The 21781-nt window shown below is 39.9% G+C and overlaps 1 protein-coding gene across 1 annotated transcript in view; it reads right to left on the bottom strand.

Annotated features, from left to right (window-relative positions):
• APPBP2 (amyloid beta precursor protein binding protein 2) overlaps positions 1 to 16490 on the bottom strand; it is a 39384-nt gene extending 22894 nt beyond the window's left edge. Inside the window, exons 1-4 of the mRNA XM_054008061.1 lie at positions 16215 to 16490; positions 3220 to 3308; positions 1079 to 1230; positions 221 to 344 (exon numbers count right to left, since the gene is read on the bottom strand). Coding sequence (XP_053864036.1) covers positions 221 to 344; positions 1079 to 1230; positions 3220 to 3308; positions 16215 to 16355 — 506 coding nt within the window. The 5' untranslated portion in view covers positions 16356 to 16490. The remainder of the gene's footprint in view (positions 1 to 220; positions 345 to 1078; positions 1231 to 3219; positions 3309 to 16214) is intronic.
• Positions 16491 to 21781: the final 5291 nt, after the last annotated feature.

Raw genomic sequence — 21781 nt, 5'->3', positions numbered from 1 at the left:
ATATTTATCCATCACTTTTGAAAGCCATGGTGGATATTGCCACAACGGGCAGTGGGACAGCTGGTTGCTATCAAAGAACGCAGGGATGTAATGACCAAATAAATAAATAAATAAATAAAGCTTGCAGTAAGACGCCTTCAGAACTCTTCAACATAAACAAGACCTAAACTTTACAATAATTTATGCAATAGGACTCAAAGTAGTTCAAGTCCAAGCTTACCTTACACAACATTCTACTGCACGACACCAGTGAGGCATCTCATCATGAAGGGAACATAACTGATGGCAGGAACTGAACACTTTCTCAGCGTCACTGTACCAGCCAGCATCTGATAGGAACCCTCCTGGAAATTCAAGAGCAAACAACCCTTTGGACACCATTGAATCATTGTAAAAGATGAATTTTTCTTAATTGGAACTGCTTGTGAAATTTGTACTAATCTGCCCTTTCATTGCAGATTAAGAGTAAAAGAACAGGAAGAAGTGGGTATCTGTGCCCAAATTAAGATATAGGAAGTCAGTGCTACCATAATTTGGAGACAGGATGACCTTGCAGTGACATGTTCCTACATCACTTTACAAAGAAATATTGTGAGGTTCTATAAAACTGCATTCATATTATGGAGATCCTGTTGGGTTCAAAGACTCCATTTTGAAACCGTCCTTGGTCTGAAGGGGATGAAACGCAAATGTGGAAGGTTTCATCTTCAATCAAAATATAACTTATTGGTATTATGTATATTTCTCTCCCTTAGTTTTCTGTCAAAAATATATATTAAATTAACAAGTCTTCACACTGTATAAATATAATATCTGCCAAATTTCTAATCCCTTCTCTGTAATTAACAGGGTGTTGTTTAAAAACAACTCCACTGGATCAGAACTTGACCAGGAAAAATATATGTATATTTATATATACACACAATATATTTTAGAACTGTTTCAAACTCCAAACCCATGTCCAAATGTAATCTTCTAGAGATGTTCTAAAATACTTTATTCTTTTATGCCTTTAATTCAAGTTTAATTTAAGCTAAAGCATCATAGTTAAATAGCCTTGTCCTTCATCACCACTTACCTAAAACAAAACCAATCTGGATTGCTTTGTCTTTTACATCAGAGTCTGATTCTGCTATGTAGGAGCACCATCTACTGAATGAATAGGCCAGCACAGAAGCAACTTTTACTCCATGATCCATCAGAGCCTGAAAACAGTGATGAAGCAAGTGTCTGAAAGGAAAGAAAACAGTATTTATTTAATAAAAAAACCTTAAGTATTCCAGTCAATTGATTCTTTAATATTACAGACTCAAGTGTGATAGTAAGTCATAAATACTAAAAAATATCTAAAATCCCCAGAAGATAGTGCCCAGACCCATCTACCTCAAGACCAGTAGTATACAGTTGTTGCATTGTACATTACAAAGTGGATTTATACAGTTCCCGAAACAGCACAGGGTGCCTTAAACAAAAGCCACCTACACATGCCATTAAAAACAGCAAACAAAATTTTAGAACAGATTTAAAAAACAGGAAATGACCCATCATTCTGAATTTCAACCAAAAGCCAATTTCACAGATGTGAAACATATTAGGAAGTCTGTTTCCAAAGTTCTTAATTAAAACGGTGCAGAAACCAATAGTAAAAGGAGATTATTAAGAGTCTAAGACCAGGACGATACAATAAGGACAAAGGTGATAGCTTTTTAAAAAGCCAGTGCTTATTGTGGGTACAGAGGAAAATACAGCCTGAAGAGGCCAGTTACAAGTCTAACACAATGGGACTGTCTGAGAGATGGAGTTCCTCAGCTTGAGGAGTTTTTCCTATCATTTTGGCAGACAACCACATCTTGAATTACATGGGCATATAGGGACAGATCCTTCATACATTTGCTATATTCTTACTGGTCTGATTTAAGTCTTTCAGAAAGGGTGAAGCTGAGCTTGCATTTAGCCTTTTAATACAGCATATGTTCTGTGGGGTAAAGAGAACTAAGAATTGCAGCCACAGAGCTTTTTAAGGCATAACATTGGAGGGTTGCCAAAGCCACCACAGGATTCATGTCTAGCATATTTTAGTTAAGTAAAACTAACAGAAAATTCATATGGGGAACCAAATGCTACAAAGATTTTAATGGCTTTACCCATTAACCTAAAAATGAAGAGATGTGACAGAAACAGTGATCTGGAATTCAAAAGCCCTTCTGTGAAGTTGGAGTAGAGTTCTAATGTTCATCAGTAAAATATGAGACCAGAGGGGAGGGGCACATTCTTCAAATTTAAGACCAGGAGTGAAGGATAAGAGCTGAACACCCAGGTAAAATGCAGACATATTTAAGCTCTGAAGAATGGCATAAGTCAGTTTCCTTGTAGTAATTTTAAATAGTGCTAAAGACCAGCTGGTCCATAAAATTAGATTAGTTTTAAAGGTGTGTGTGTCTGTCTGTATTACACACCCACTGTAGCCATGCATTTCTTTGTTTGGCATCACATACTGCTCTTATTTTTCCACGTTTTTACCTATCCCCTCTAAATGATTGTTAGAGTAATTTAGCACATGTACCTTCCATTGAACCCTCTGCTGCCTTGTGAAGCATTGCAATATAATTTTAAAGGGACTATTAAAAAAAACAAAAAAAAGTGACAACCCTAACTGTGATCTGCCCTAGGCATCATATTCTGTTTTAGCCATCACAGTACTTAAAAACAGTGATCAGAAACGTTCTCTCTCTCCTGAATGATATAAACACAGTGACAATGGAATAGCATATTTTTTGGTGGGGAGAAGGGAGGAGGAAGATTTTATTTACTGATATTTTGGGTAATTTACAATAAGACATTACAATTACATTGCCCTGGCATGTATAGATACCCGTTGTAATGCAGAATTAACAATGTTAATTAACATATTCTACACTGACCATATATTGTTATATCAACAACATTCCCTTTTTCCCCCTAAAGTATTTAAACACAACCTCAACATAGGGTGTGTACGTCTATCTAGCGACACACTCACCCATTTATATTCTCTTTTCAGGGGGGGGGGGGGGGGAGAGAAAGCTGGATCTGTTTTGGGGGGCAAAGGGGAGAGTCTCAGAATAGAAAACTGAATTTCAACCTTTCTCCCAAGATATATCAATCGTTTCAAAATACAAGACATTAAAATGCAAGACATTAAAAATGAAATGCGATTGAGCAATAATCTAAGATAGTTACCTTTTATCTAAAGCTCGTAACACCTTTGCAAAAACTTCTAGTTCACAGAATTCACTACCCAGCTGGCATAAGCGACCTTGTTGGTAAAGCTGGAGGAAGCAAAAAAATTGAAAATGATGAAATCTACTAAAAAGTATATTAATAGTAAAACAAATTTTACATTAATAGTAACATATTATTCTAAAATCTTTACTTGCCACTTCACCTGTGAACTACAGCAGACTGACTAGAACAAGGGTAAATAATCACAAGGGAGAGTTCAGTTACCAACAAACAATAATGTGCTATCACTGTATTCTGTAGAAAAACAGATGTAAAGTTTCAAGGAAAGAGATAAGGTGGACAGTAAGTCACAAAAGGAGTTATCCAGCACTCTGTTCTAAAACATCCAATATACCCTATTGTCCTTACTCTCGTTCCTTTATTGAACCAATTATAAGATATCAGTTCACTGGGCAACACAGTTGATCACACAATTGCACCATTCACGCTTACAGTGAGGGCTAGCTAGGTGGAACAGGGGGATCCACCTAGGTACCCTGAAGCATTAGAATGGTTTTCAAATCTCAAAATTCAATTATAATCCCAGCACATTGCTTTTCAAATGCCATATGAAAGATCACACATTAATGCAGTCAGCCAACAAATCAGTACACTTTTTAAAAAATGATTACCAATTCTTTTGATTCCCAAGATGCTCCATGATGGAAAGATGTTCACATTGTCCACTTGCAACCATACCAGCACAGACTGGGATTTCATTAGATCTCAAAGGCTAAACAGAATTGGTCTGTGTTCATTCTTAACGCTAACACCATTCTATAAAATGCATGGTGGCACATGAAGGGATATTGACAATTCAGAGCTGAAACTGACTATATCCAGTGCTGAAACTGACTATAAACCAAATGAAAGTGAGTAGCCATTCTCCCTCAGCCAACTACATTTTTGACCTGAAGTGATGTGACCGTTTTTCTTTCAAAGTCTGTAGAAAGAAGTATTTTAAAAACAAATTTAGATTTATTATTTACTCTACACTGTTTGTAGCTCATAAATATGAGAAACTTCAAATCAGCATTATTCTTTTAACAGTTTTGTACTGCTGGGAAAAATTAGTCATTGCTTGCCAATCCTCTGATTCTTGTGGAGCACAGGCCAAGTTGGTTTGTTTACTACATTATGTACTTTTCTGTGATCAACACACTTAGTTCTGAGGTGGGGGAAAGTTAGTTAAGAGATACTGTCAGGTTCTTTTGGTCCAAAATTTAAGTTAAGCTAAAATAGTTTTATTTTTTATATAAATTACATAACACTGAAACAGATATATTTTTTCCCTACAGTGTTTGTACCCAGACACACAATATCAGTGTGTTCATACATGAGAAATAGAAACCTAATCAAAACAAGACTGATATAAGCTGAATGCAGAGCAGAAAGTAAGCTACATAAATGGTGAAGATTAAATTTAATTTTTAAAATTAAGTTATTAGTAATACAAGGAGAGAAACTCATTTTACACCATATGTAAATACGATCGGCACACCTTTAATGGACAGAATTTTTTTTAAGTATCTACATAGGAGCACGTAACGTTGATTCTAGAAAACAGCAGGTTTGGATATTTTAATAAATCCTCCAACAAACCTGAAAACTCTCTGACCTAATAATGTCAATTGCAACAAACACATTTTCCTTTGAGTCATCTATTTTGTTGCAAAAATATCTCAACCCTTTTTAAATGATGTAAAGTTTCATATAATGTTACCCTTTAGATACATACTGCATTTCTTCTGTACTTCAAAAGGTTAAGGTCATCAAAACAGGGGAGTAACTCATTGCACTACTAAATGTTCCTCTTTTGTCAGAGGGAGGACGTTGTATTAGAATAAATGCATAAAAGTAAATACTTCCATTTTCCTCAGCCTAGCTGTCTAAAAGTCAATGAAGTAACAACTTTACATCAAAGAATCTGAAGTTTATTTTCTGTAATTAAAGAATCGCTCAATCACAACTGGAATTTCAAGAACAACACTGGAGGCAGATGTCTTGCTGAATGAGGTCATTTGTGAAAAGAACTAAAAAAGTTTCCAAGCTGCATTAATATTGATTTAACAATCACAAATACTACTTTAGTGTTCAGTATTTACATTGCTCCATTAAAAAAAAAAAAAATTCAAGGTTTTTTCTTCTTTTTTTGGCAAGCCATTATTAAAGCAGGTTAAAAAGCATTAGTCGCTTCCATGGGACTCCCACACTGCTAGCATCATAAATTCAAAACAGCCACCTCTAGCCCTGCACTCCCAAACATCAATTGTAATTACAATCCTTTTTCTAAAAATATTTCTAAAATACATGTACACAATCTTAGAATGTATTTACTGTAAAATTTCACTTTTATTTTACTTGTGTTTTGATTTACAGGCTGATTAAGAGATGTGCAGTTTTTAGTCAATACGTTTATATAGATTTTTGACTGTGATTTTAAAATTATGAATACATATATAATTTGGCTTGGGAATAGTTACTGATATTTGCTTTTCCATGACTGATTCCTGCAGCTCTCTCTTCCTGTTTCAGTGGCATAGACTTGCACGCCTGCCAATCAAATGACAAACTTTCATTTTCCCTAGTGTAACCTGAAATTCTGACTGCTTGGCATATTTACTATCCACCCATTTTCTGCAAATACTGGCAAAAAATTTAAAGGAAGTAATCTAGATTAAGTCTACTTAATCTGTAGTGGTATGAATGCTGCATTTTCAAACACATGGTAACAGATACTTGATTTAGAAAGGAAAGTAGCAGGCAGTTTTTCTAAAAGATTCACTCCTAGTAAGCACAAACACATTCAGAAATCCTTGGAAACAGGATTTTCACTGTTATCCAAGTATCTCAAACCTGCACTATGTGACCCAAGAAAGGAAGAAATTGTTCTCTGCTGGAAACCTACACAGAGACTGAGAATTCATGGTCACAAGGCCAGCTAGTTTATTTGAAACAAATGCTAAGTTCAAGGGAAATATCCCTCGTCAAGCACTGTTGTAGGTCTGAACCTCTGAGAATATTTGTTTCTTTAAAGAAATACTTTTTCCTGACACAACTTAAGCTATCTGGTGTTTAAATGTAAACTCATGTTCAACAATTAACTCAGGTTTTCTGCGTTAGAAGTCATTGCAGAAATGTAAAGATATCAATTACTGCGATAGATCATTTAATAGCCATCTACAGAAAAATTACATAGGACTCGTCTAGAATGGCTTCCAACTGTATCAAAAAATAAAGGTGCTACAGCAGTGGTGGGCAACCTGTGGCCCATCAGGGTAATCGGATTGTGGGCCGCGAGACATTTTGCGGATGTTGACCTTCCGCAGGCATGGCCCCCCGCAGCTCCCAGTGGCCGGGAACGATGGACCGCAGGTCCACTGGGAGCTATGGGGGAGCCGTGCCTGCGGATGGTCAACATCCACAAAATGTCTCGCAGCCCGCAAGCCGATTACCCTGATGGGCCGCATGCGGCCCGCGGGCCATAGGTTGCACACCACTGTGCTATAGCAACATTAAGTCTTGGCACTTCATGCATGGCTTGGTATTTTTAAATGTAATAATCAAAAAATTGCAGAGAAATGGAAGACTATCATATGTTTTTCCAGAGTTCTAAGAATGACACTACTCAATCCTAAAATGGAGAAAATCTCTTTAAAAAGACATCATCATACCAGCTGGGTGCCGCTGAATCTCATGAGGATTCCCCACCCCCACAACACACACACGAGGATCCCTTGACAAAGGATTATTTATAAAAAATAGTAGGGAAACTAAGAAGAAAGTTAACCATCACCACCCTATCAAATTATATGAAGTCATCCTGAAAAATGGAATGCTCTATATTTCTAGAAATAATTTGACATATCTTTAATATTGTCAGATATGCCAATATTCCAGTAAAGAGCACAACAGACTTGTCTATAACTAAAATAAAGGAAAGAGCTGCTAAAAAATTAACAAAGCATTTGTCTTGTTAAAACGATATACACCACAGTTTCTAACCTGCCTTCAGAGGAAAAAAACAAAACAAAATTGCTTGACACTATAGCATAGAATAATTCCTTTAGAAATCTATATTATTTTAGCTACAGTTGCTAAATTTTCAAAACACTGCACCTAACTTTAGAATGCACACTAATCTTCATTTCCATTTACAATGGCCAGGGAAATCCAACAGGGCTGGTCTACACTATGGGCACTACAGTGGCACAGCTGTCGCGCTGTAGCTATGCTGTTACAGCACCATATAGACTCTTTTTACAGAGATGGTAAGGGTTTTTCTGTTGCTGTAGCTAATCCACCTTGTGAGTCGTGGTAGCCAGGCCAATCTAATTTTAAAAGTAGACCAGGCCCAATTTAGCACCTTTCTAGCTAACCACACTTAAAAATATTTCTTGGTACTAAGAAGGTAGGCTGTGATCTTGCCAAAATTCAAGTTAAACAGACCATGAGTATTTGGATATGAAACCTCAGGAGGCTAAAGTAAGGTCTTCTCTACAAACAAACTTGCACTGGTTTAATAAATTGGTTTAGTTAAATTACTGCAAACCCTCATGGGGGCACTTATCTTAGTTTAATAGTGGCTTTTATTGGTTTAGCTTAAGACATTCAGGGGGTTGCACTACTTAACTAAACTGGTTTAAATTCACACCTGCGGTTAAGCCAGGGCAACTCTCTGTACAGACAAACCCTGCAATGTTGGTAATACAGCTGGCACTTAAAGGCAATGATCTTGCAAACTCACATAGTCAATTTTAAGCACTTTAGTAGTTTCATTCACGTCAATGGGTCTACTCACATGCATACATTTTTGCAGGATCAGAGCCCAAGTCAATATTGAACAAATTCCAAAGTACAGTACTATTGTGCATTTGCTTATGACGTTGCAGTCGTTCAGTGAGACACAAACAAACAAACAAAAACAGGATGAGTTTCTCCTTCCTCCCCACCCCAAATAAAAAAAAAATTCAATTAGTTCTAGTTCTTATTAAATATTCTGTGGTGCTTCTTGTTAGACCAAGTGTACTAGCTACTAGTCTAAAGCAACACTCTTTTTTACTCAACACGCCCCTAACCTTTCAGCTGGATCTTGTAGTTCCTATCCCTCTTCCAGCCCTCCCTCCCACCACTGGTGTATCCGAAGAAGTGGGCTGTAGTCCACGAAAGCTTATGCTCTAATAAATTTGTTAGTCTCTAAGGTGCCACAAGTACTCCTGTTCTTCTTTTTTTGGTGTTAACATGGTGATGTATGCTGTTAAACATGTGCTGAATTCTACCTTACAATTGGTAAGATTAGATAATTCTCATAAAAGGCCTGCAAAGTGCTTTGAGACCCTTCAGGATGAAAGGGCATACATTATAAAATTATATTCTTCTATAGAAGTTGTAACAATGTAGATTTATTACAGCATGATCACCAAGATGGATGTTCGAAGATCTGACATGTACAACACCTTCCTAAAGAAACTGCTTTGTGTACTTTACTTTTTATCATGTCATGATAAAAAAAACCCACACTATTAAATGATTTTTAAACCTAATCCTAGCTGTTGCCTATAATATTACAGAGATTAGACTTTTTTTCTAGTTTATTTACTTTGTACATTTCACAGCCTTTGTATGCAGTCAGTTTCACTCTTTCCCATGAATAGTCAGTTTCCTCTATTTGTGCAACTGTTAACAAAGAAAGGGAGAGAAACATTTTCACAGGAATATGAAAATGTGCTTTTAAAAAACTGTTAGTGACGTTTGGAACAGGTGTACTACCTAAAAATTTATTTTTTTCCCTTAAATGGCTAGATTTCAAGTTTAGTGCGTCCCTTCGAAAGAATTTTCCTCTACTCATTTCCAACACTATTAAAATATTGTTTATAAATAGGACAAAATTGAGAAGTGTAAAGTCAATGTAATCTGGAGACAAGGATAGCTACAAACAGATACATTTTTACTTTAGAAGGAGAAAAATTATATTGCTTTGTATTTGGCTCAGGTACGATCGTTACTGAAATACTCCACCCTGTTCTGATTACCATAGTTCAAGAAGGATGTTGAAAAATTGGATGGGGTTCCTAAATGCCCTAAAGGATTGGAAAACATGCCTTCTAGCAAGAGATTCAAGGAACTCAATCTATTCAGTTTATCAAAGAGAAGATTTGGGGAAAGAAATATCTTATAAGAAAAGGTGCTTCACTCTAGCAGACAAAGGTATAACAAGATCCATCGGCTAAAAGTTGAAGCTAGCCAATTTTAGATTAGACACTCCATCACTGGACATTTTAAAATCAGGAACTGGATGTTTTTCTAAAAGATGTGCCCTAGATCAAACGGGAATTAATTAAGGGCATTCCCATGGCCTATCTATCATGCAGGAGGTCTGCCTAGATGATCACAATAGTCCTGTCTGGACTTACCATCATCTATGAATCCTTCAATGCTAGCTAGCATTGGTTGCTCTCCTGAAAAGTGCTTTTCTTGAATAAGTGGGGAGGAGAAAGGGGTGGGGAGAAAAACAGTCTTTTTCATTCCACACTTGATTTATGCCCCAAAATTACAGCATGCTAGAACCGCACAAACATAAGGTTTGATAAAATGTTTATGAAATCACACAGAATATTCACAGCAAAAATCCTATAAAAGTAACCCATCAACTTAAGGCTTTTTCCCTTCACTTACGACAGCGCTTATTTATGGCCTTGTTTATACTACTCTGGTCAGAAACCCTCAATCTGAAAGAATAGCTGCAGTTGCTTTCACAGTTTATCTACCCTTTCCTCCCTCACTAAATTAACTGCCCAGGTGTCATGAGCCATGGAACAAAACAAATTTTTTTTGTTACAAACATTTCTATGAGACTGTAATTCATCAACAAGGAAAGTCATCTCAGAGAGACACACGATTCAAGCAAACTCAACCACAGTATAATATCACCGCTGCTCAGAGTCATTAAATACGGTTGCAAAGCAGAGTTGACATTCTATTGCAAGCCATGTGCTGTTTCAGCAAATTTCTATTTATTCATGTTGTTTTGCTCTAGAGGAGAACTGATTAGTTAGACATAATTCAACAGCTTTTATTAGCTGTGTGCGTTCCTCTTCTGGATTAGCAGAACACACAGTAAGAAAACATGGTACTTCAGCTACAGTCAAAACATGGATCATGCAATTCTAGATTAAGCTAACTCAGAACCTACCATTCATTTTTAAAAACACTCTGGAAGTTTTACCTCATAACTTCAATTAGACGAAGTGCTTACAGTGACATTGCTTTTCCCTATATAGCTATTCTCATAGTACAAATTAATTTTATTGTAGTGCAATTACTGAATGTTATAGTTTTAAGTACCAATGTGTTGAAGCAAATTAATACCATTCCCCCGTTGTTCCTGTGATTAACTATCTCGTCAGAAGTCCTCAAAAGACTGATATTAATAAGTCAATTTAGCCCAACTTAAAATTTTGAAAAGGGAATTTTGAAAGGCGAACCCAAGGCTATGTCTACACTACAAGTACTACAACAGCACACAGCTGCAACTATGCCAATATGAACACTTTCTACAGGGACTGAAGGGGATCTTCCATTGCTGCAGTAAACCCATCCCCATGCTAGACCTATGGAAGAATTCTTTCATTGACCTGGAGGTGTCTGTAACAGGATATACGTCGGCTTAACTATATAGCTCGGGCATGTGAATTTTTCACACCCCTGAGTGTCATAGGAAGGTTGACCTAAGTTTTAGGTGTAGACTAGGCCTAAGCATTTGAGAACATTCCACGTTAACCAATATAAACCACACAGGTCAGCCTATTAGTCTATATTGGTACAAAACTGTAGTCCAAGAGTGTAAAAAAGAAAACACTACAACTAACACAGTTTTCAAATCTTCAAATGTGCCAAAGGAGCAAGGAAGTCCAAAAAAAAAAGCATACATGGCCAGAAAAATCATATATGTCATCACTTACATAGAAAATGCCCAACTAAATCAGACTATTGGTGCAGCTTGTCCAGTATCTTGTATCTGTCAGAGCGAATACCAGATTCTTCTGACCAAACCTGCCCCCCCATACATATTTCCTTTTGTTGAGTCCCATTATGTTATTGATTTGTGAAGAATCAGTGCTCCTGATAGTCTTCCAAAGTTTTCACTAATTTGAAGAATTGTATCATTGGCAAACTTCATCAGCTTGCTGTCTACTTCTTCCTCCACGTCACGGATATCAAACACTGGTCCCAATACTGCCCTGGAACAAACCAATATCAGCTCCATTTATCATTACTTACCACAACTACAATGTCTACTGCTCAAAATTAACACGGTCAGGTTGAAATATAGACAACTTAAAAAAAAAATAGTTGAAAGTTGTTCCAAATATTTCACTTGCTGCTGTGTATCTCTGTCAAGGATTTTTGTTTCACAACCATAGTTTAATCAGTTTTTCTCTCCCATGTTGCCCCATGCAAGACCCCACAAACAGGGGAAATGTACATAATTATATAAGCGAAACAATGAAATTGGGATATGCACAAAGTGCTGGCAAGTGCACAAAGGAAACTGAAAGAAGTAGAAAAATATTTTCCCTTTAATCTCAGTTACTTCTTGTAATAAAATAGTTTTAAAGCTTTTCTAACAGAAATGTAATCTTTTTAAAAATACTGATAGTGTTCCTTTAATTAGTTTTTAATCTACATTAGAACTCTGCACCTAACTGCACCATAATTTTCCTTAATAGTAACCAGGGCCGGACACCCTGGGTGAACTTGTATTTTGGCTCCATTTCTTTGAGTTTGAGACCAGCAGAGTGGGGCGCAGGGTATGAGGATCAGTTCCGGGCTGTGGAGCCCAAGTGGGCTGCACAGGGAGGAGTTTCTGAGCCCAGGGGTTCCCGCGGCCGTATACCCCCTGACCACTTAGCAGGAGGAGACCAGATGTGCAGCCACCACTCATGCCCATGGGAAAGGCGGATCTAAGGGCTGACTCGCCTGCTCTGACAGCTGGCAGCTTTAAGTGGCATTGCCTGCACCCCGTCAAGCTGGCCCCAGCTGGCCAGGGTCTCCAGCCCTGGGCTCGCCTGCACTCACCCCTGTTCCAGCAGCCCAGACCTGGAAGCTTGAGGTATTGGATGGCACCCCGCAAACCCCTGGGCAGTTGCCTACATCGCCCACTCACCCATAAGGCTGACCCTGATTGTCACTTATGAGAGAGACTTTCAAAAACTTCTTGAAAATCCAAATAATGGATCCACAAAATTGCCTTTAGCTGGTTAGACAAATGCTATTTCCCTTAAAGTCATGTTGATATGGCACTGCTAATTCGCTTACATTTAATAAGAGGACCTTGCCATGCTTTTAAACACCTCAACATTTTATTAACAGTGCTGAAGGAGGATAAACATTCTTCATATAAAAGACTTTGCTGTCCAGGTAACTTCCCAGGATAGTCCACTTCTTATTACAAGCTGCCCGCTAAACACTTAAGTCCACCACAACCAGATTCAACTCCCTGAATAGCCTAAGAGAATATATAAGTTCTGCCAGCAATTCCCTCCATCCATTTTAAAATATGAGGGCTGTCAGTTTGAGAGTGTCTGCTAATTTCAAGTGTTGCTATACTACAGGGAAAGAGGCAATCTTTCCGATCCTAGGCCCCAAACCATTAAACGTTATACTTCTCAATGCCCCATGAGAGGCTTTAAATAACTTCTCTATTTTGACCATTATGGCCAACATTTGACCTACCTATGATTTCTTATTTCAAGTGAACTGGCTGGGAGACCTGGAGCTTTAAGGAATAGCAGAACTATTTTGAAGTTTTGAGGCTATAAATGGTGTAGTTAGTGATGGTTTTGCAAATGGTTATATTGGCCATTATATGTAAAATACATTTACAGCTTTGAAGGGTCACAGTTAGTTAATATTAATAATCTTGATGAAGGCGGAATGTGACCACAGTTAGTTACCACACTTATTTTTGCAGAATGTGCAGTGAAGTTTTTCATAAACACAAATGGTTACAAACTTAGTGGGATTTTGGGGAACCCCTGCAGATTAATCTAACTGTTATTTGCAATCACCAATGTGATATAAAAAAGGTTTTCATGCCTTTAAACATCTGCAGCCAGAAAGAGGTTCTCGCTCCAAAATCTGAAAGCACGTATATGCCGTTTATGCATTTATTCTCCATTACATACTAGCTGATATTCAATATTGCTAATGCTCAATCAATCAGACAATTACTTTTCCTCAATTATTTCCAGAGAATAGATACTAAGGAGTAAAAAGTGTTAGTGGTTCACTGAGGCCCTATCTCCATGGGACCAACAATTATGTGAATACAGTGAACACCCAGCCAAGGTTTTCTAAGGGCTTGCCTACATGATAGCAGAGGCATTAGAAGTTCTTTAGTGCGCTTTAATGTAGTCTTGTTCCAAACCGTACTTTATTAACATACATTAGGGAACTCTAGCATACATCAGCAGGGTCCACACAGGCCAGTTAGCGCACGAGATACTTGTGTGCATTAGAATTTACTGGCAAGTGGTGAGGACTAACGCACAATGTAGACAAGCCCTTAGAGTACTAGTGAATTTTGGTTTTCCTACTTAACACATCTTAAAAGGACATGAGCATCTGCCCTCTGAAAAATCAGGCCTCCTTAAACAATCTCAACTTGGGGACTGAAAATCACTAGCATTTTAAAAGTCTTGGCAATTTAAAACAAACTGCAATCATCCCCTTCCCCCAAAAAACAAAATGGTTATAATACAGTTTGGCTTTAGCCATACTTCTGGCCAACTGTATCATAATCTGATTCAGCCACATTATTAGTTTGTATTGCAATAGTACCTAGGCGCACCAATCAAGGTCCCATTGTACTGGGTGCTCTAGAGACATGCAGTAAAAAGACAGTCATTGCTCCAAAGAGTTTACAGTCTAGGGCCTGATTTTACAAGGAGATTCATGCACCCCCCCTCCCCCCCAGCCCCACCCTGAAATGAATGGGGCTCTGCATAAGTGCAGAGTTTCTTCTAGCATCGGAGCCTAAATTAGGTTACATCCATGGTTAAACCATACTTAAGGACATGAACAAAGACACAAAGTGAAAAACCCAGATGACAATACAAACTATTATGCAAGACAGTCAACAAACAGTGTCATGTAGTTTTATTTACTCTTCATGTGGAAATTACATAAATCAACATTTTATTTAGTGGGAATGCAAGTTATACACATTTTGCAGATTCCTGGGATTCTGAATTTTGATTTTTGGTATATTCTTTAGCAAAAATATATATTTTTAAATGGATGCAAGTTGGTGTTTTAGTACCAAAGGTCCCTGATTAGTGTGACAGAAAAATCATTCTTGAGGTCAGGTAACACTGGAACAAGGTTTGCATGTTCACTTCTTAGGCACTCCAAACCAGGGCAACATACTCCTGTAAGTGAGCATAAAGGGGAGACTAGAGAGAAGTCTCTTTTATCAATCAGATGGATTGAATTGTTCCATAATGGAAAAAGAACAATCAGAACGAATCAGATTCAAGCTGAACACATAGTAAAAGAAGTCAGTTACCTATTAACCTCCCTTACAGATCAGGTTTCAAGGATTCAGGAATAAAGGCTGTGAATATAATAAAAAAAAATTCAAGAAATACTTCCCCTAAAAGCCCCTGTTCTTTGTGTATCTTTAGTGATTATTGAAATATAACCACTGCTTCTGAAAAAATACCAAGAGAGACAGCGCCAGCAAATTCTGATTATCAGCGGTTACAGCTATTGGCAGTTTCAAAAACAAAAAAAATCAAAGCACTCCTTCAGATTAGTCACAAAACCATGTTAAATTAATAGCTCACCATAAATCACTCTCTACAGCCATACTATCTATGAGTGTATGCACAAGAGAGAGACTTTTCCATATCACTTAGCCTAACACATAATGCAGATGAATAATATCTAGCATATATAAATTTCCTTGCCTGTTACCCTCTGGTAGGAAAGATTTGCCTGTCGCAAGTGATCATCCTTAGCTCTGAATACTGCTACACTATGCTGATAAGAGGGCCGTTATCCGTCTCAAATATATTTCTGAAAAAATGTTTATTTTCCCTTTAAAACACACTACATTTCTTTAAAAGCTTTCTGACCTGAGAGTGAAAAGGCAATGCCCCACCTCAGCGGGCTCTAGATCCTCCTGCTTCCTAGGATGCTCATTTTGAACACTTCTTTGATATGAAATGCCAATCTAGTGGTCGCCACCGGTGAAGTGAATACACCTTTTATACGGGCTCTAGATTTAGGGGAAGAAGAGGAGTCTCCCCCATCCCCCCAAATGACAAGACTACGGTCAATGAATTAAGCGGTTTCAAGCAAGGTCCCAACCTTTTCACCTGGTTGCTGTTTCCCCAGTAGGTCAGTGGAGAAAGTATAAAGTGGAGGCGATTCTGGTCCCTCTACCCTGAGCATCATCTTACTCTTCTCCCCCCACGCGCCCCCAGCCCCAACACACAAAAGGAAAGACCCCCCCAAAAAAAAAAACTACGCTCACCCTCCCAAGTCTCCCTCTCTAAAAACGAGGCAAGGCCTCCCTTCTCTCACCCCCCAACATAGGGCTCACTCTTCCCCCACAATCCAGGATCCTCCCGCCAAAAATATTTGGGTTCACCCCCCAACCATCACCCCCGAAAGGGGTTCCCCACCCAGCCAGCCCCTCGCTATCCCCGTCCCTGTCCGGCGTCCTGCGCCGGCCGGGGAAGGAGAAGCAGCAGCAGCCCGGGGCCCTGACGGAGTCTCGGACCCAGGAGCTCCCGCACCCCCGGCCCTCGCTGCGACCGCCCCGCACTCTCCCCCCCGACCTGAGCCTAGCCCCGGGGGCAAACAGGGCCCGAGGCCCTCCCCGTGGAGGGGCCCGCGAGCGGGCGGGCGGGGAGCGGATCTGCCCCAGGCCCGGCCCCCCTCACCTTGTAGTACACGTCGAACTGGATGTTCTCGGGCAGAGAGCGGATGTCGCGGCGCCGGGCCCGCCCGTAACTATCCACCACGGCCGAGATCGCCGTGTTATAGAGCGTCTCGGGCACCCACTCCAGCTCCACCGCCGCCATCTTGGGTGTGCGGAGCCGCCGCCACCGCCTGCCCGCCCGGCCCGCTCCACCTCCCCCCACGCCCCGCACCCGGGGGGCTCCCACCGCCCAGCAGCACCCGGACGCTCTCCGCCCGGGGAGGGCCAGGAGGAGCCAGCGGCCGCGGCGGCGGCGCCGGAGAGCGCGCACGGCGAGGGGGTGGGGAGATGAGGCCGGGGGATGATTTGCTCCCGCTGGGCCGGAGCCGGGGGGAGGCGTCAGGGAGAAGGTGGGGGGAGGGACGGGAGAGAACGGGGGGAAGGTGTGAGGGGGAGGAAGGGCCGGCAGAGGGGCGCCCGGGGGAGGTGAAGGGGCCGAGAGGGAGGTGGTGAAGCCAGGTGGGGGTGAGGAGACGGTGTAAGGGGGGGGCAATGGGGAGGGAGGAGTGGAAAGTGGGGAGCAGAGGGGGGAAAGCGGGTGCATTTCGGGCAGAGAGGGGGAAGAGGGGTGCGTTTGGGTGGGGTGGAAGAGGGAGATGGTCGGGAAGAAGGGCTGGGAAGAGGGGAGGTCAGTGGAACTCATGGAGTTGCATCCGAAGAAGTGGGCTGTAGTCCACGAAAGCTTATGCTCTAATAAATTTGTTAGTCTCTAAGGTGCCACAAGTACTCCTGTTCTTTTTACGGATACAGACTAACACGGCTGCTACTCTGAAACCTGTCATGGAGTTACAGCGGCCTAAAATTGGCGCCCGTGAGAGGAAAACCTGGCTCTTGGGGAGAGAAGCAGCTGTGAATTAGTCACTGCTGCCATGCAATGCCCTGTGTCCTGTCCCCACCAAATTGCCTTCTAAATTATTTTCCTTATTCATGTCGTGTTCGTGTCCAAAAAACACTGGGGGCTGTCCCTGCTATGAAGGAGGTACAGTCTAATAAAACAAGGGGTGTGGGGGAGAGAGAGCATACAAGCAAAAAGATTGGTCATGGCTCTAAATATTCAGTAACTTCCTAACCTGGGAATGTAATTTTCTTTTTTTTCAGTGATGAGCTAAAATGTGGATCCCCGTACCCTTCAGCCTTGTCTTCACTGAGAGAAAGGGTGTTTTTGTTGTTGTTGTTTTTTACCATGCATTAATTAATACGTAGTGTGGACGAGATTATTTGTAGTTTTAGCAGGTTGAGGTCGTAAACACCGAGGAGGAGCAGGAGCTAGCAAGCTTTACCTCAACTTGCTAATGTGTTAAAACAACAACTGCCTTGTCCTTACTGGAATATTATAGTGTATAAATTACCATGTGTTAGCTAAAACAGGGTAAAATATAGCTTTTTCCCCCCCCTACTGTAGATGCAACTTTGACTGATTATGGAAATGACGCTATCCTGAAGAAGAGCTCTGTATGGTTCAAAAGCTTGTCTCTCTCACCAACAGAAGTTGGTCCAATAAAAGATGTTACCTCACTCATCTTGTCTCTCTACTGTCATTAGCCACTGTCCCATTTTTCTCCTTACCGTGTTGTTTCAGAGTTATTCTCTCTAACTTGCCTTCCTTATAGGGCCTACCCATCCCATTAAGGATTGTGATAGCTAGTTCTCTGCCACAGTTCATAGACTCATAGATTGTAGGAACACAAGGAATATTAGAATATTAGGATCATCTAGTCTGAAAAAGAAGCCTATTTGCAGCCACTTACCCCAGCAGAATGCAGGCAGAAAGTAAGAATATGCACAGCAGACATTCTTAGAAATCTGCAGAATGTAGGTCTTACATTGAATAACTATGGCTCAGGATCAATGGCTGCAATTAAATGCCATGAGTTAAAAACCATGACTTTGAGTTAGGGACTTCTGTATTGTAAATGTTTTTATTGCAAACATGGATAGATAAAATCACAGATCTGTAACTGTTCGGAAATGGTGTTTCAGCCTCGATCCAGGATTAGTCCAACCTGCCATGGCCAATGTAGGATTGCTGCCAACAACATACACCTCTACCTCGATATAACGCTGTCCTCGGGAGCCAAAAATCTTACCGTGTTATAGGTGAAACCGTGTTATATGGAACTTGCTTTGATCTACCGGACTGTGCAGCCCTGCCGCACCGGAGCCCTGCTTTACCGCGTTATATCTGTATTCGTGTTATATCGGGTCACGTTATATCGAGGTAGCGGTGTATTACTTTATCCTTTCTAAAAGTTCCAAGGGATTAGGCTTTCATCTGTTTCCAATAACCTTGTAGATGTCACTGTCAGAGGTGTTTGTTTTTCAAATACAGGTTGCAAGAGAATATTGTCCTTTTAGGATTTTTTCCCTTGACAGAGTATCAGTAACCATTATTTCTCTTCTCTTTTTTCTTTTTGTTGTCTCTCAAAATCTTGGCTAGCATACTTCTATTATTGTCTGATGATTCTCCAGAGTGGATAATAGGATACATCCTCACTGGGTAGAAATGAGTTTCCCCTGTTGGGATTTTGTAGCATACCCTTCACCCCTTAAGAATAAATGAATGAATTAAGGTATAATAGAATTAAACAAAGGGCCAGTACAGTACATTTAATAATACTTATTACTTTATTCCTAATCTACTTTATGAATAGTCTTTTATATAACCTCAAAGTACTTAAAAATTAATTAATCCTCACTAAAGCTCTGTGCGGGTTATCCTATCCATTTCACAGATTAAGAGAAAGCAGTTGACGTGCCCAAGATTCATAGATTTCAAGGCCAGAGGGGAGCACTCATCATCTAGTCTGTCCTCCTGTACAACACAGGCCATAGGACTTCTCCAAAATAAAGATTGCACACTGAGTCAGTTGGTTTTTATTATTTTAAATTTTACATTAATGGTTATTAATGTTGCTAAAAAGGCTGTCTGTGGATTTTCGGTACTTGTGTGTTTCTCACTATTGAGAGAGAGAAATGTACAATATACATTTCTTAACTCTCTGGGAAATGTTGAATAGGCAGGAGTGTGGTTACTTCTAATAATGTTATCCAAGTCTGTCTTTGAGCTTGTTTTCCTGGTCTCAGTTTATTAGCATGCATTATGTTCCATCTCTATGAATTTGTCACTTGGCCTTATTATGTCTGACAAATATGCCTGCTTTCTTCATTTAGCTGGCTTTAATTATAGAAACTGGCTGACCTACTTTATTCACTGTAACTGTTCTGCAATGCTTACATACACTGCTTATCTGTTTTTATTTTGTAATAACCTTCTGGTTGCTAAAAAATAATGTACTCCTTTAAGCCATATTATTAATTTATAAGCAGAATGTGTACCATTCAATGACCTCTTTGATGCGCTTATATTAATAACAATTATGCATGCCTAAGTTGCCAAAGTCAGAAAACATCTTTGGTTATGTCTACAGTACAGAGACTATTCCGGCATATCGTGTCACTTATGTAGGTACTTGGACTGTATTAAAGTCTCCTCTTAACCATCTCTTTGTTAAGAAAAATAGATTTTAATCTTGGAATGTATCACTATAAGTCATGTTTTCTAATCCTTTAATTATTCTGATGGCTCTTCTCTGAACCCTCTCCAATTTATCAACATTCTTCTTGAATTGTGGGCTCTAGAACAGGACAGTATTCCAGTAGTGGTCACATCAATGCCAAATACAGAGGTAAAATAACCTCTCTACCCCTACTCGATATTCCCTGTTTGTGCATCCCAGGATCGATTCGCTCTTTTGGCCACAGCATCACACTAGAATCTCATATTTGACTATTCATGACAATTGCCAAATCTTTTTCAGAGTCACTGCTTCCCAGAATAGCGTCCCCCATCCTGTAAGCATGGCCAATGTTCTTTGTTCCTAGATGTATACATTTACATTTAGTGTTATTAAAATGCATATTATTAGCTTGCACCTACATCTCTCTGAATAAGTGACCTGTCCTCTTTGTTATTTACCACTCCCCCATTTTTTGTGTCAACTGCAAACTTTATCAACGATGATTTTATGTTTTCTTCCAAGTCACTGATAAAAATGTTAAATACCATAGGGCAGTGTTTCCCAAACTTGGGACGCTGCTCGTGTAGGGAAAGCCCCTGGCGGGCCAGGCCGGTTTGTTTACCTGCCACATCCGCAGGTCCGGCCGATCGCGGCTCCCACTGGCCATGGTTCGCTGCTCCAGGCCAATGGGAGCTGCTGGAAGCAGCGCGGGACGAGGGACGTACTGACCGCCGCTTCCAGCAGCTCCCATTGGCCTGGAGCAGCGAACCGCGGCCAGTGGGAGCCGCGATCGGCCGGACCTGCGGACGCGGCAGGTAAACAAACCGGCCCGGCCTGCCAGGGGCTTTCCCTACACGAGTGGCGTCCCAAGTTTGGGAAACACTGCCATAGAGTCATGAACTCATCCTTGCGGGATCCCACTGGAAACATATTTGCTCTGTGACAATTCCCTATTTACAATTACTTTGAGACCTAATAGACAGTTTTTAATTCATTTAATGTGTGCCAGGCTAATTTTATATAGTTCTAGTTTTTTAATCAAAATGTTGTGCAGTATCAAGTCAAATGCCCTGGAAAAGTCTAAGTATGTTATGTCAACATTATTACCTTTATCTCCCAAATTTGTAATCTTGTCAAAAAAAGATATTGAGTTAGTCTGATAGGATCTGTTTTCCATTACATTACCCTTACTTAATTCTTTATTAATTGAGTCCTGTATCAGCTGTTCCATTATCTTGCCCAGGATCAATGTCAGCCTGAAAGGCCTATAATAGTCATCCTAATTACCCTTTTTAAAAATTGGCACAACATTAGTGTTATTCCAGTCTTCTGGAACTTCCCCAGAGCTCCAAGACTTATTGAAAATCAACATCAATGATCTATTAATATAATACAAGTTATAGGAGTCTCTGTAGATACATAGACATAATCCACAGTGTAGACACAGCCTACTCCAACCGATGGGGTTTTTCCATTGGTACAGGAACACCACCTCACTGAACGATGGTAGGTACATTGACAGAAGCATTCTTCCATTGATATAGCTGTGTCTACGCTGGGTGTTAGGTTGGCGTAACTGTGTTAGTCAAGGGTATATTTTTTCATACTGAAGTCAGTAGTTCTTCTGCCATCACTTCAAGGCTAGTACTGATCAGGCCTTTGACTGTGAAGCAAAGACCCATCTTCAGAAAGAGCCTTACGTGAGTTTGTGGTATGTGAGAGGAGGAAGAGTTCAATTACTTATATAGTCCCTGGAATTTTAAGTGTGTGTGTATAGATGTATAGGAAATAAACAAAGACAAAGGACACTGTCATCTTTTAAATGTTTTGTAAACAAACTTCCTTTTTTCCCTAATACCTTGGATTATGAAAAGTTAATTTTTAAATAATACAAAGTACATGTCACATCTCATGTCTTCATTTACTTTTTCCATGTTTCAGTTTGGCCTTTGAAAAATCATCGAAGAAACTGATCAGCCTAACAGTGAGGAGAATGGGAATGTCATATAAG

This window comes from Malaclemys terrapin, chromosome 18 (assembly GCF_027887155.1).
Source record: "Malaclemys terrapin pileata isolate rMalTer1 chromosome 18, rMalTer1.hap1, whole genome shotgun sequence".
In the NCBI taxonomy this organism is placed as follows: Eukaryota; Metazoa; Chordata; order Testudines; family Emydidae; genus Malaclemys; species Malaclemys terrapin.
This window is presented reverse-complemented; position numbering and strand designations above follow the sequence as displayed.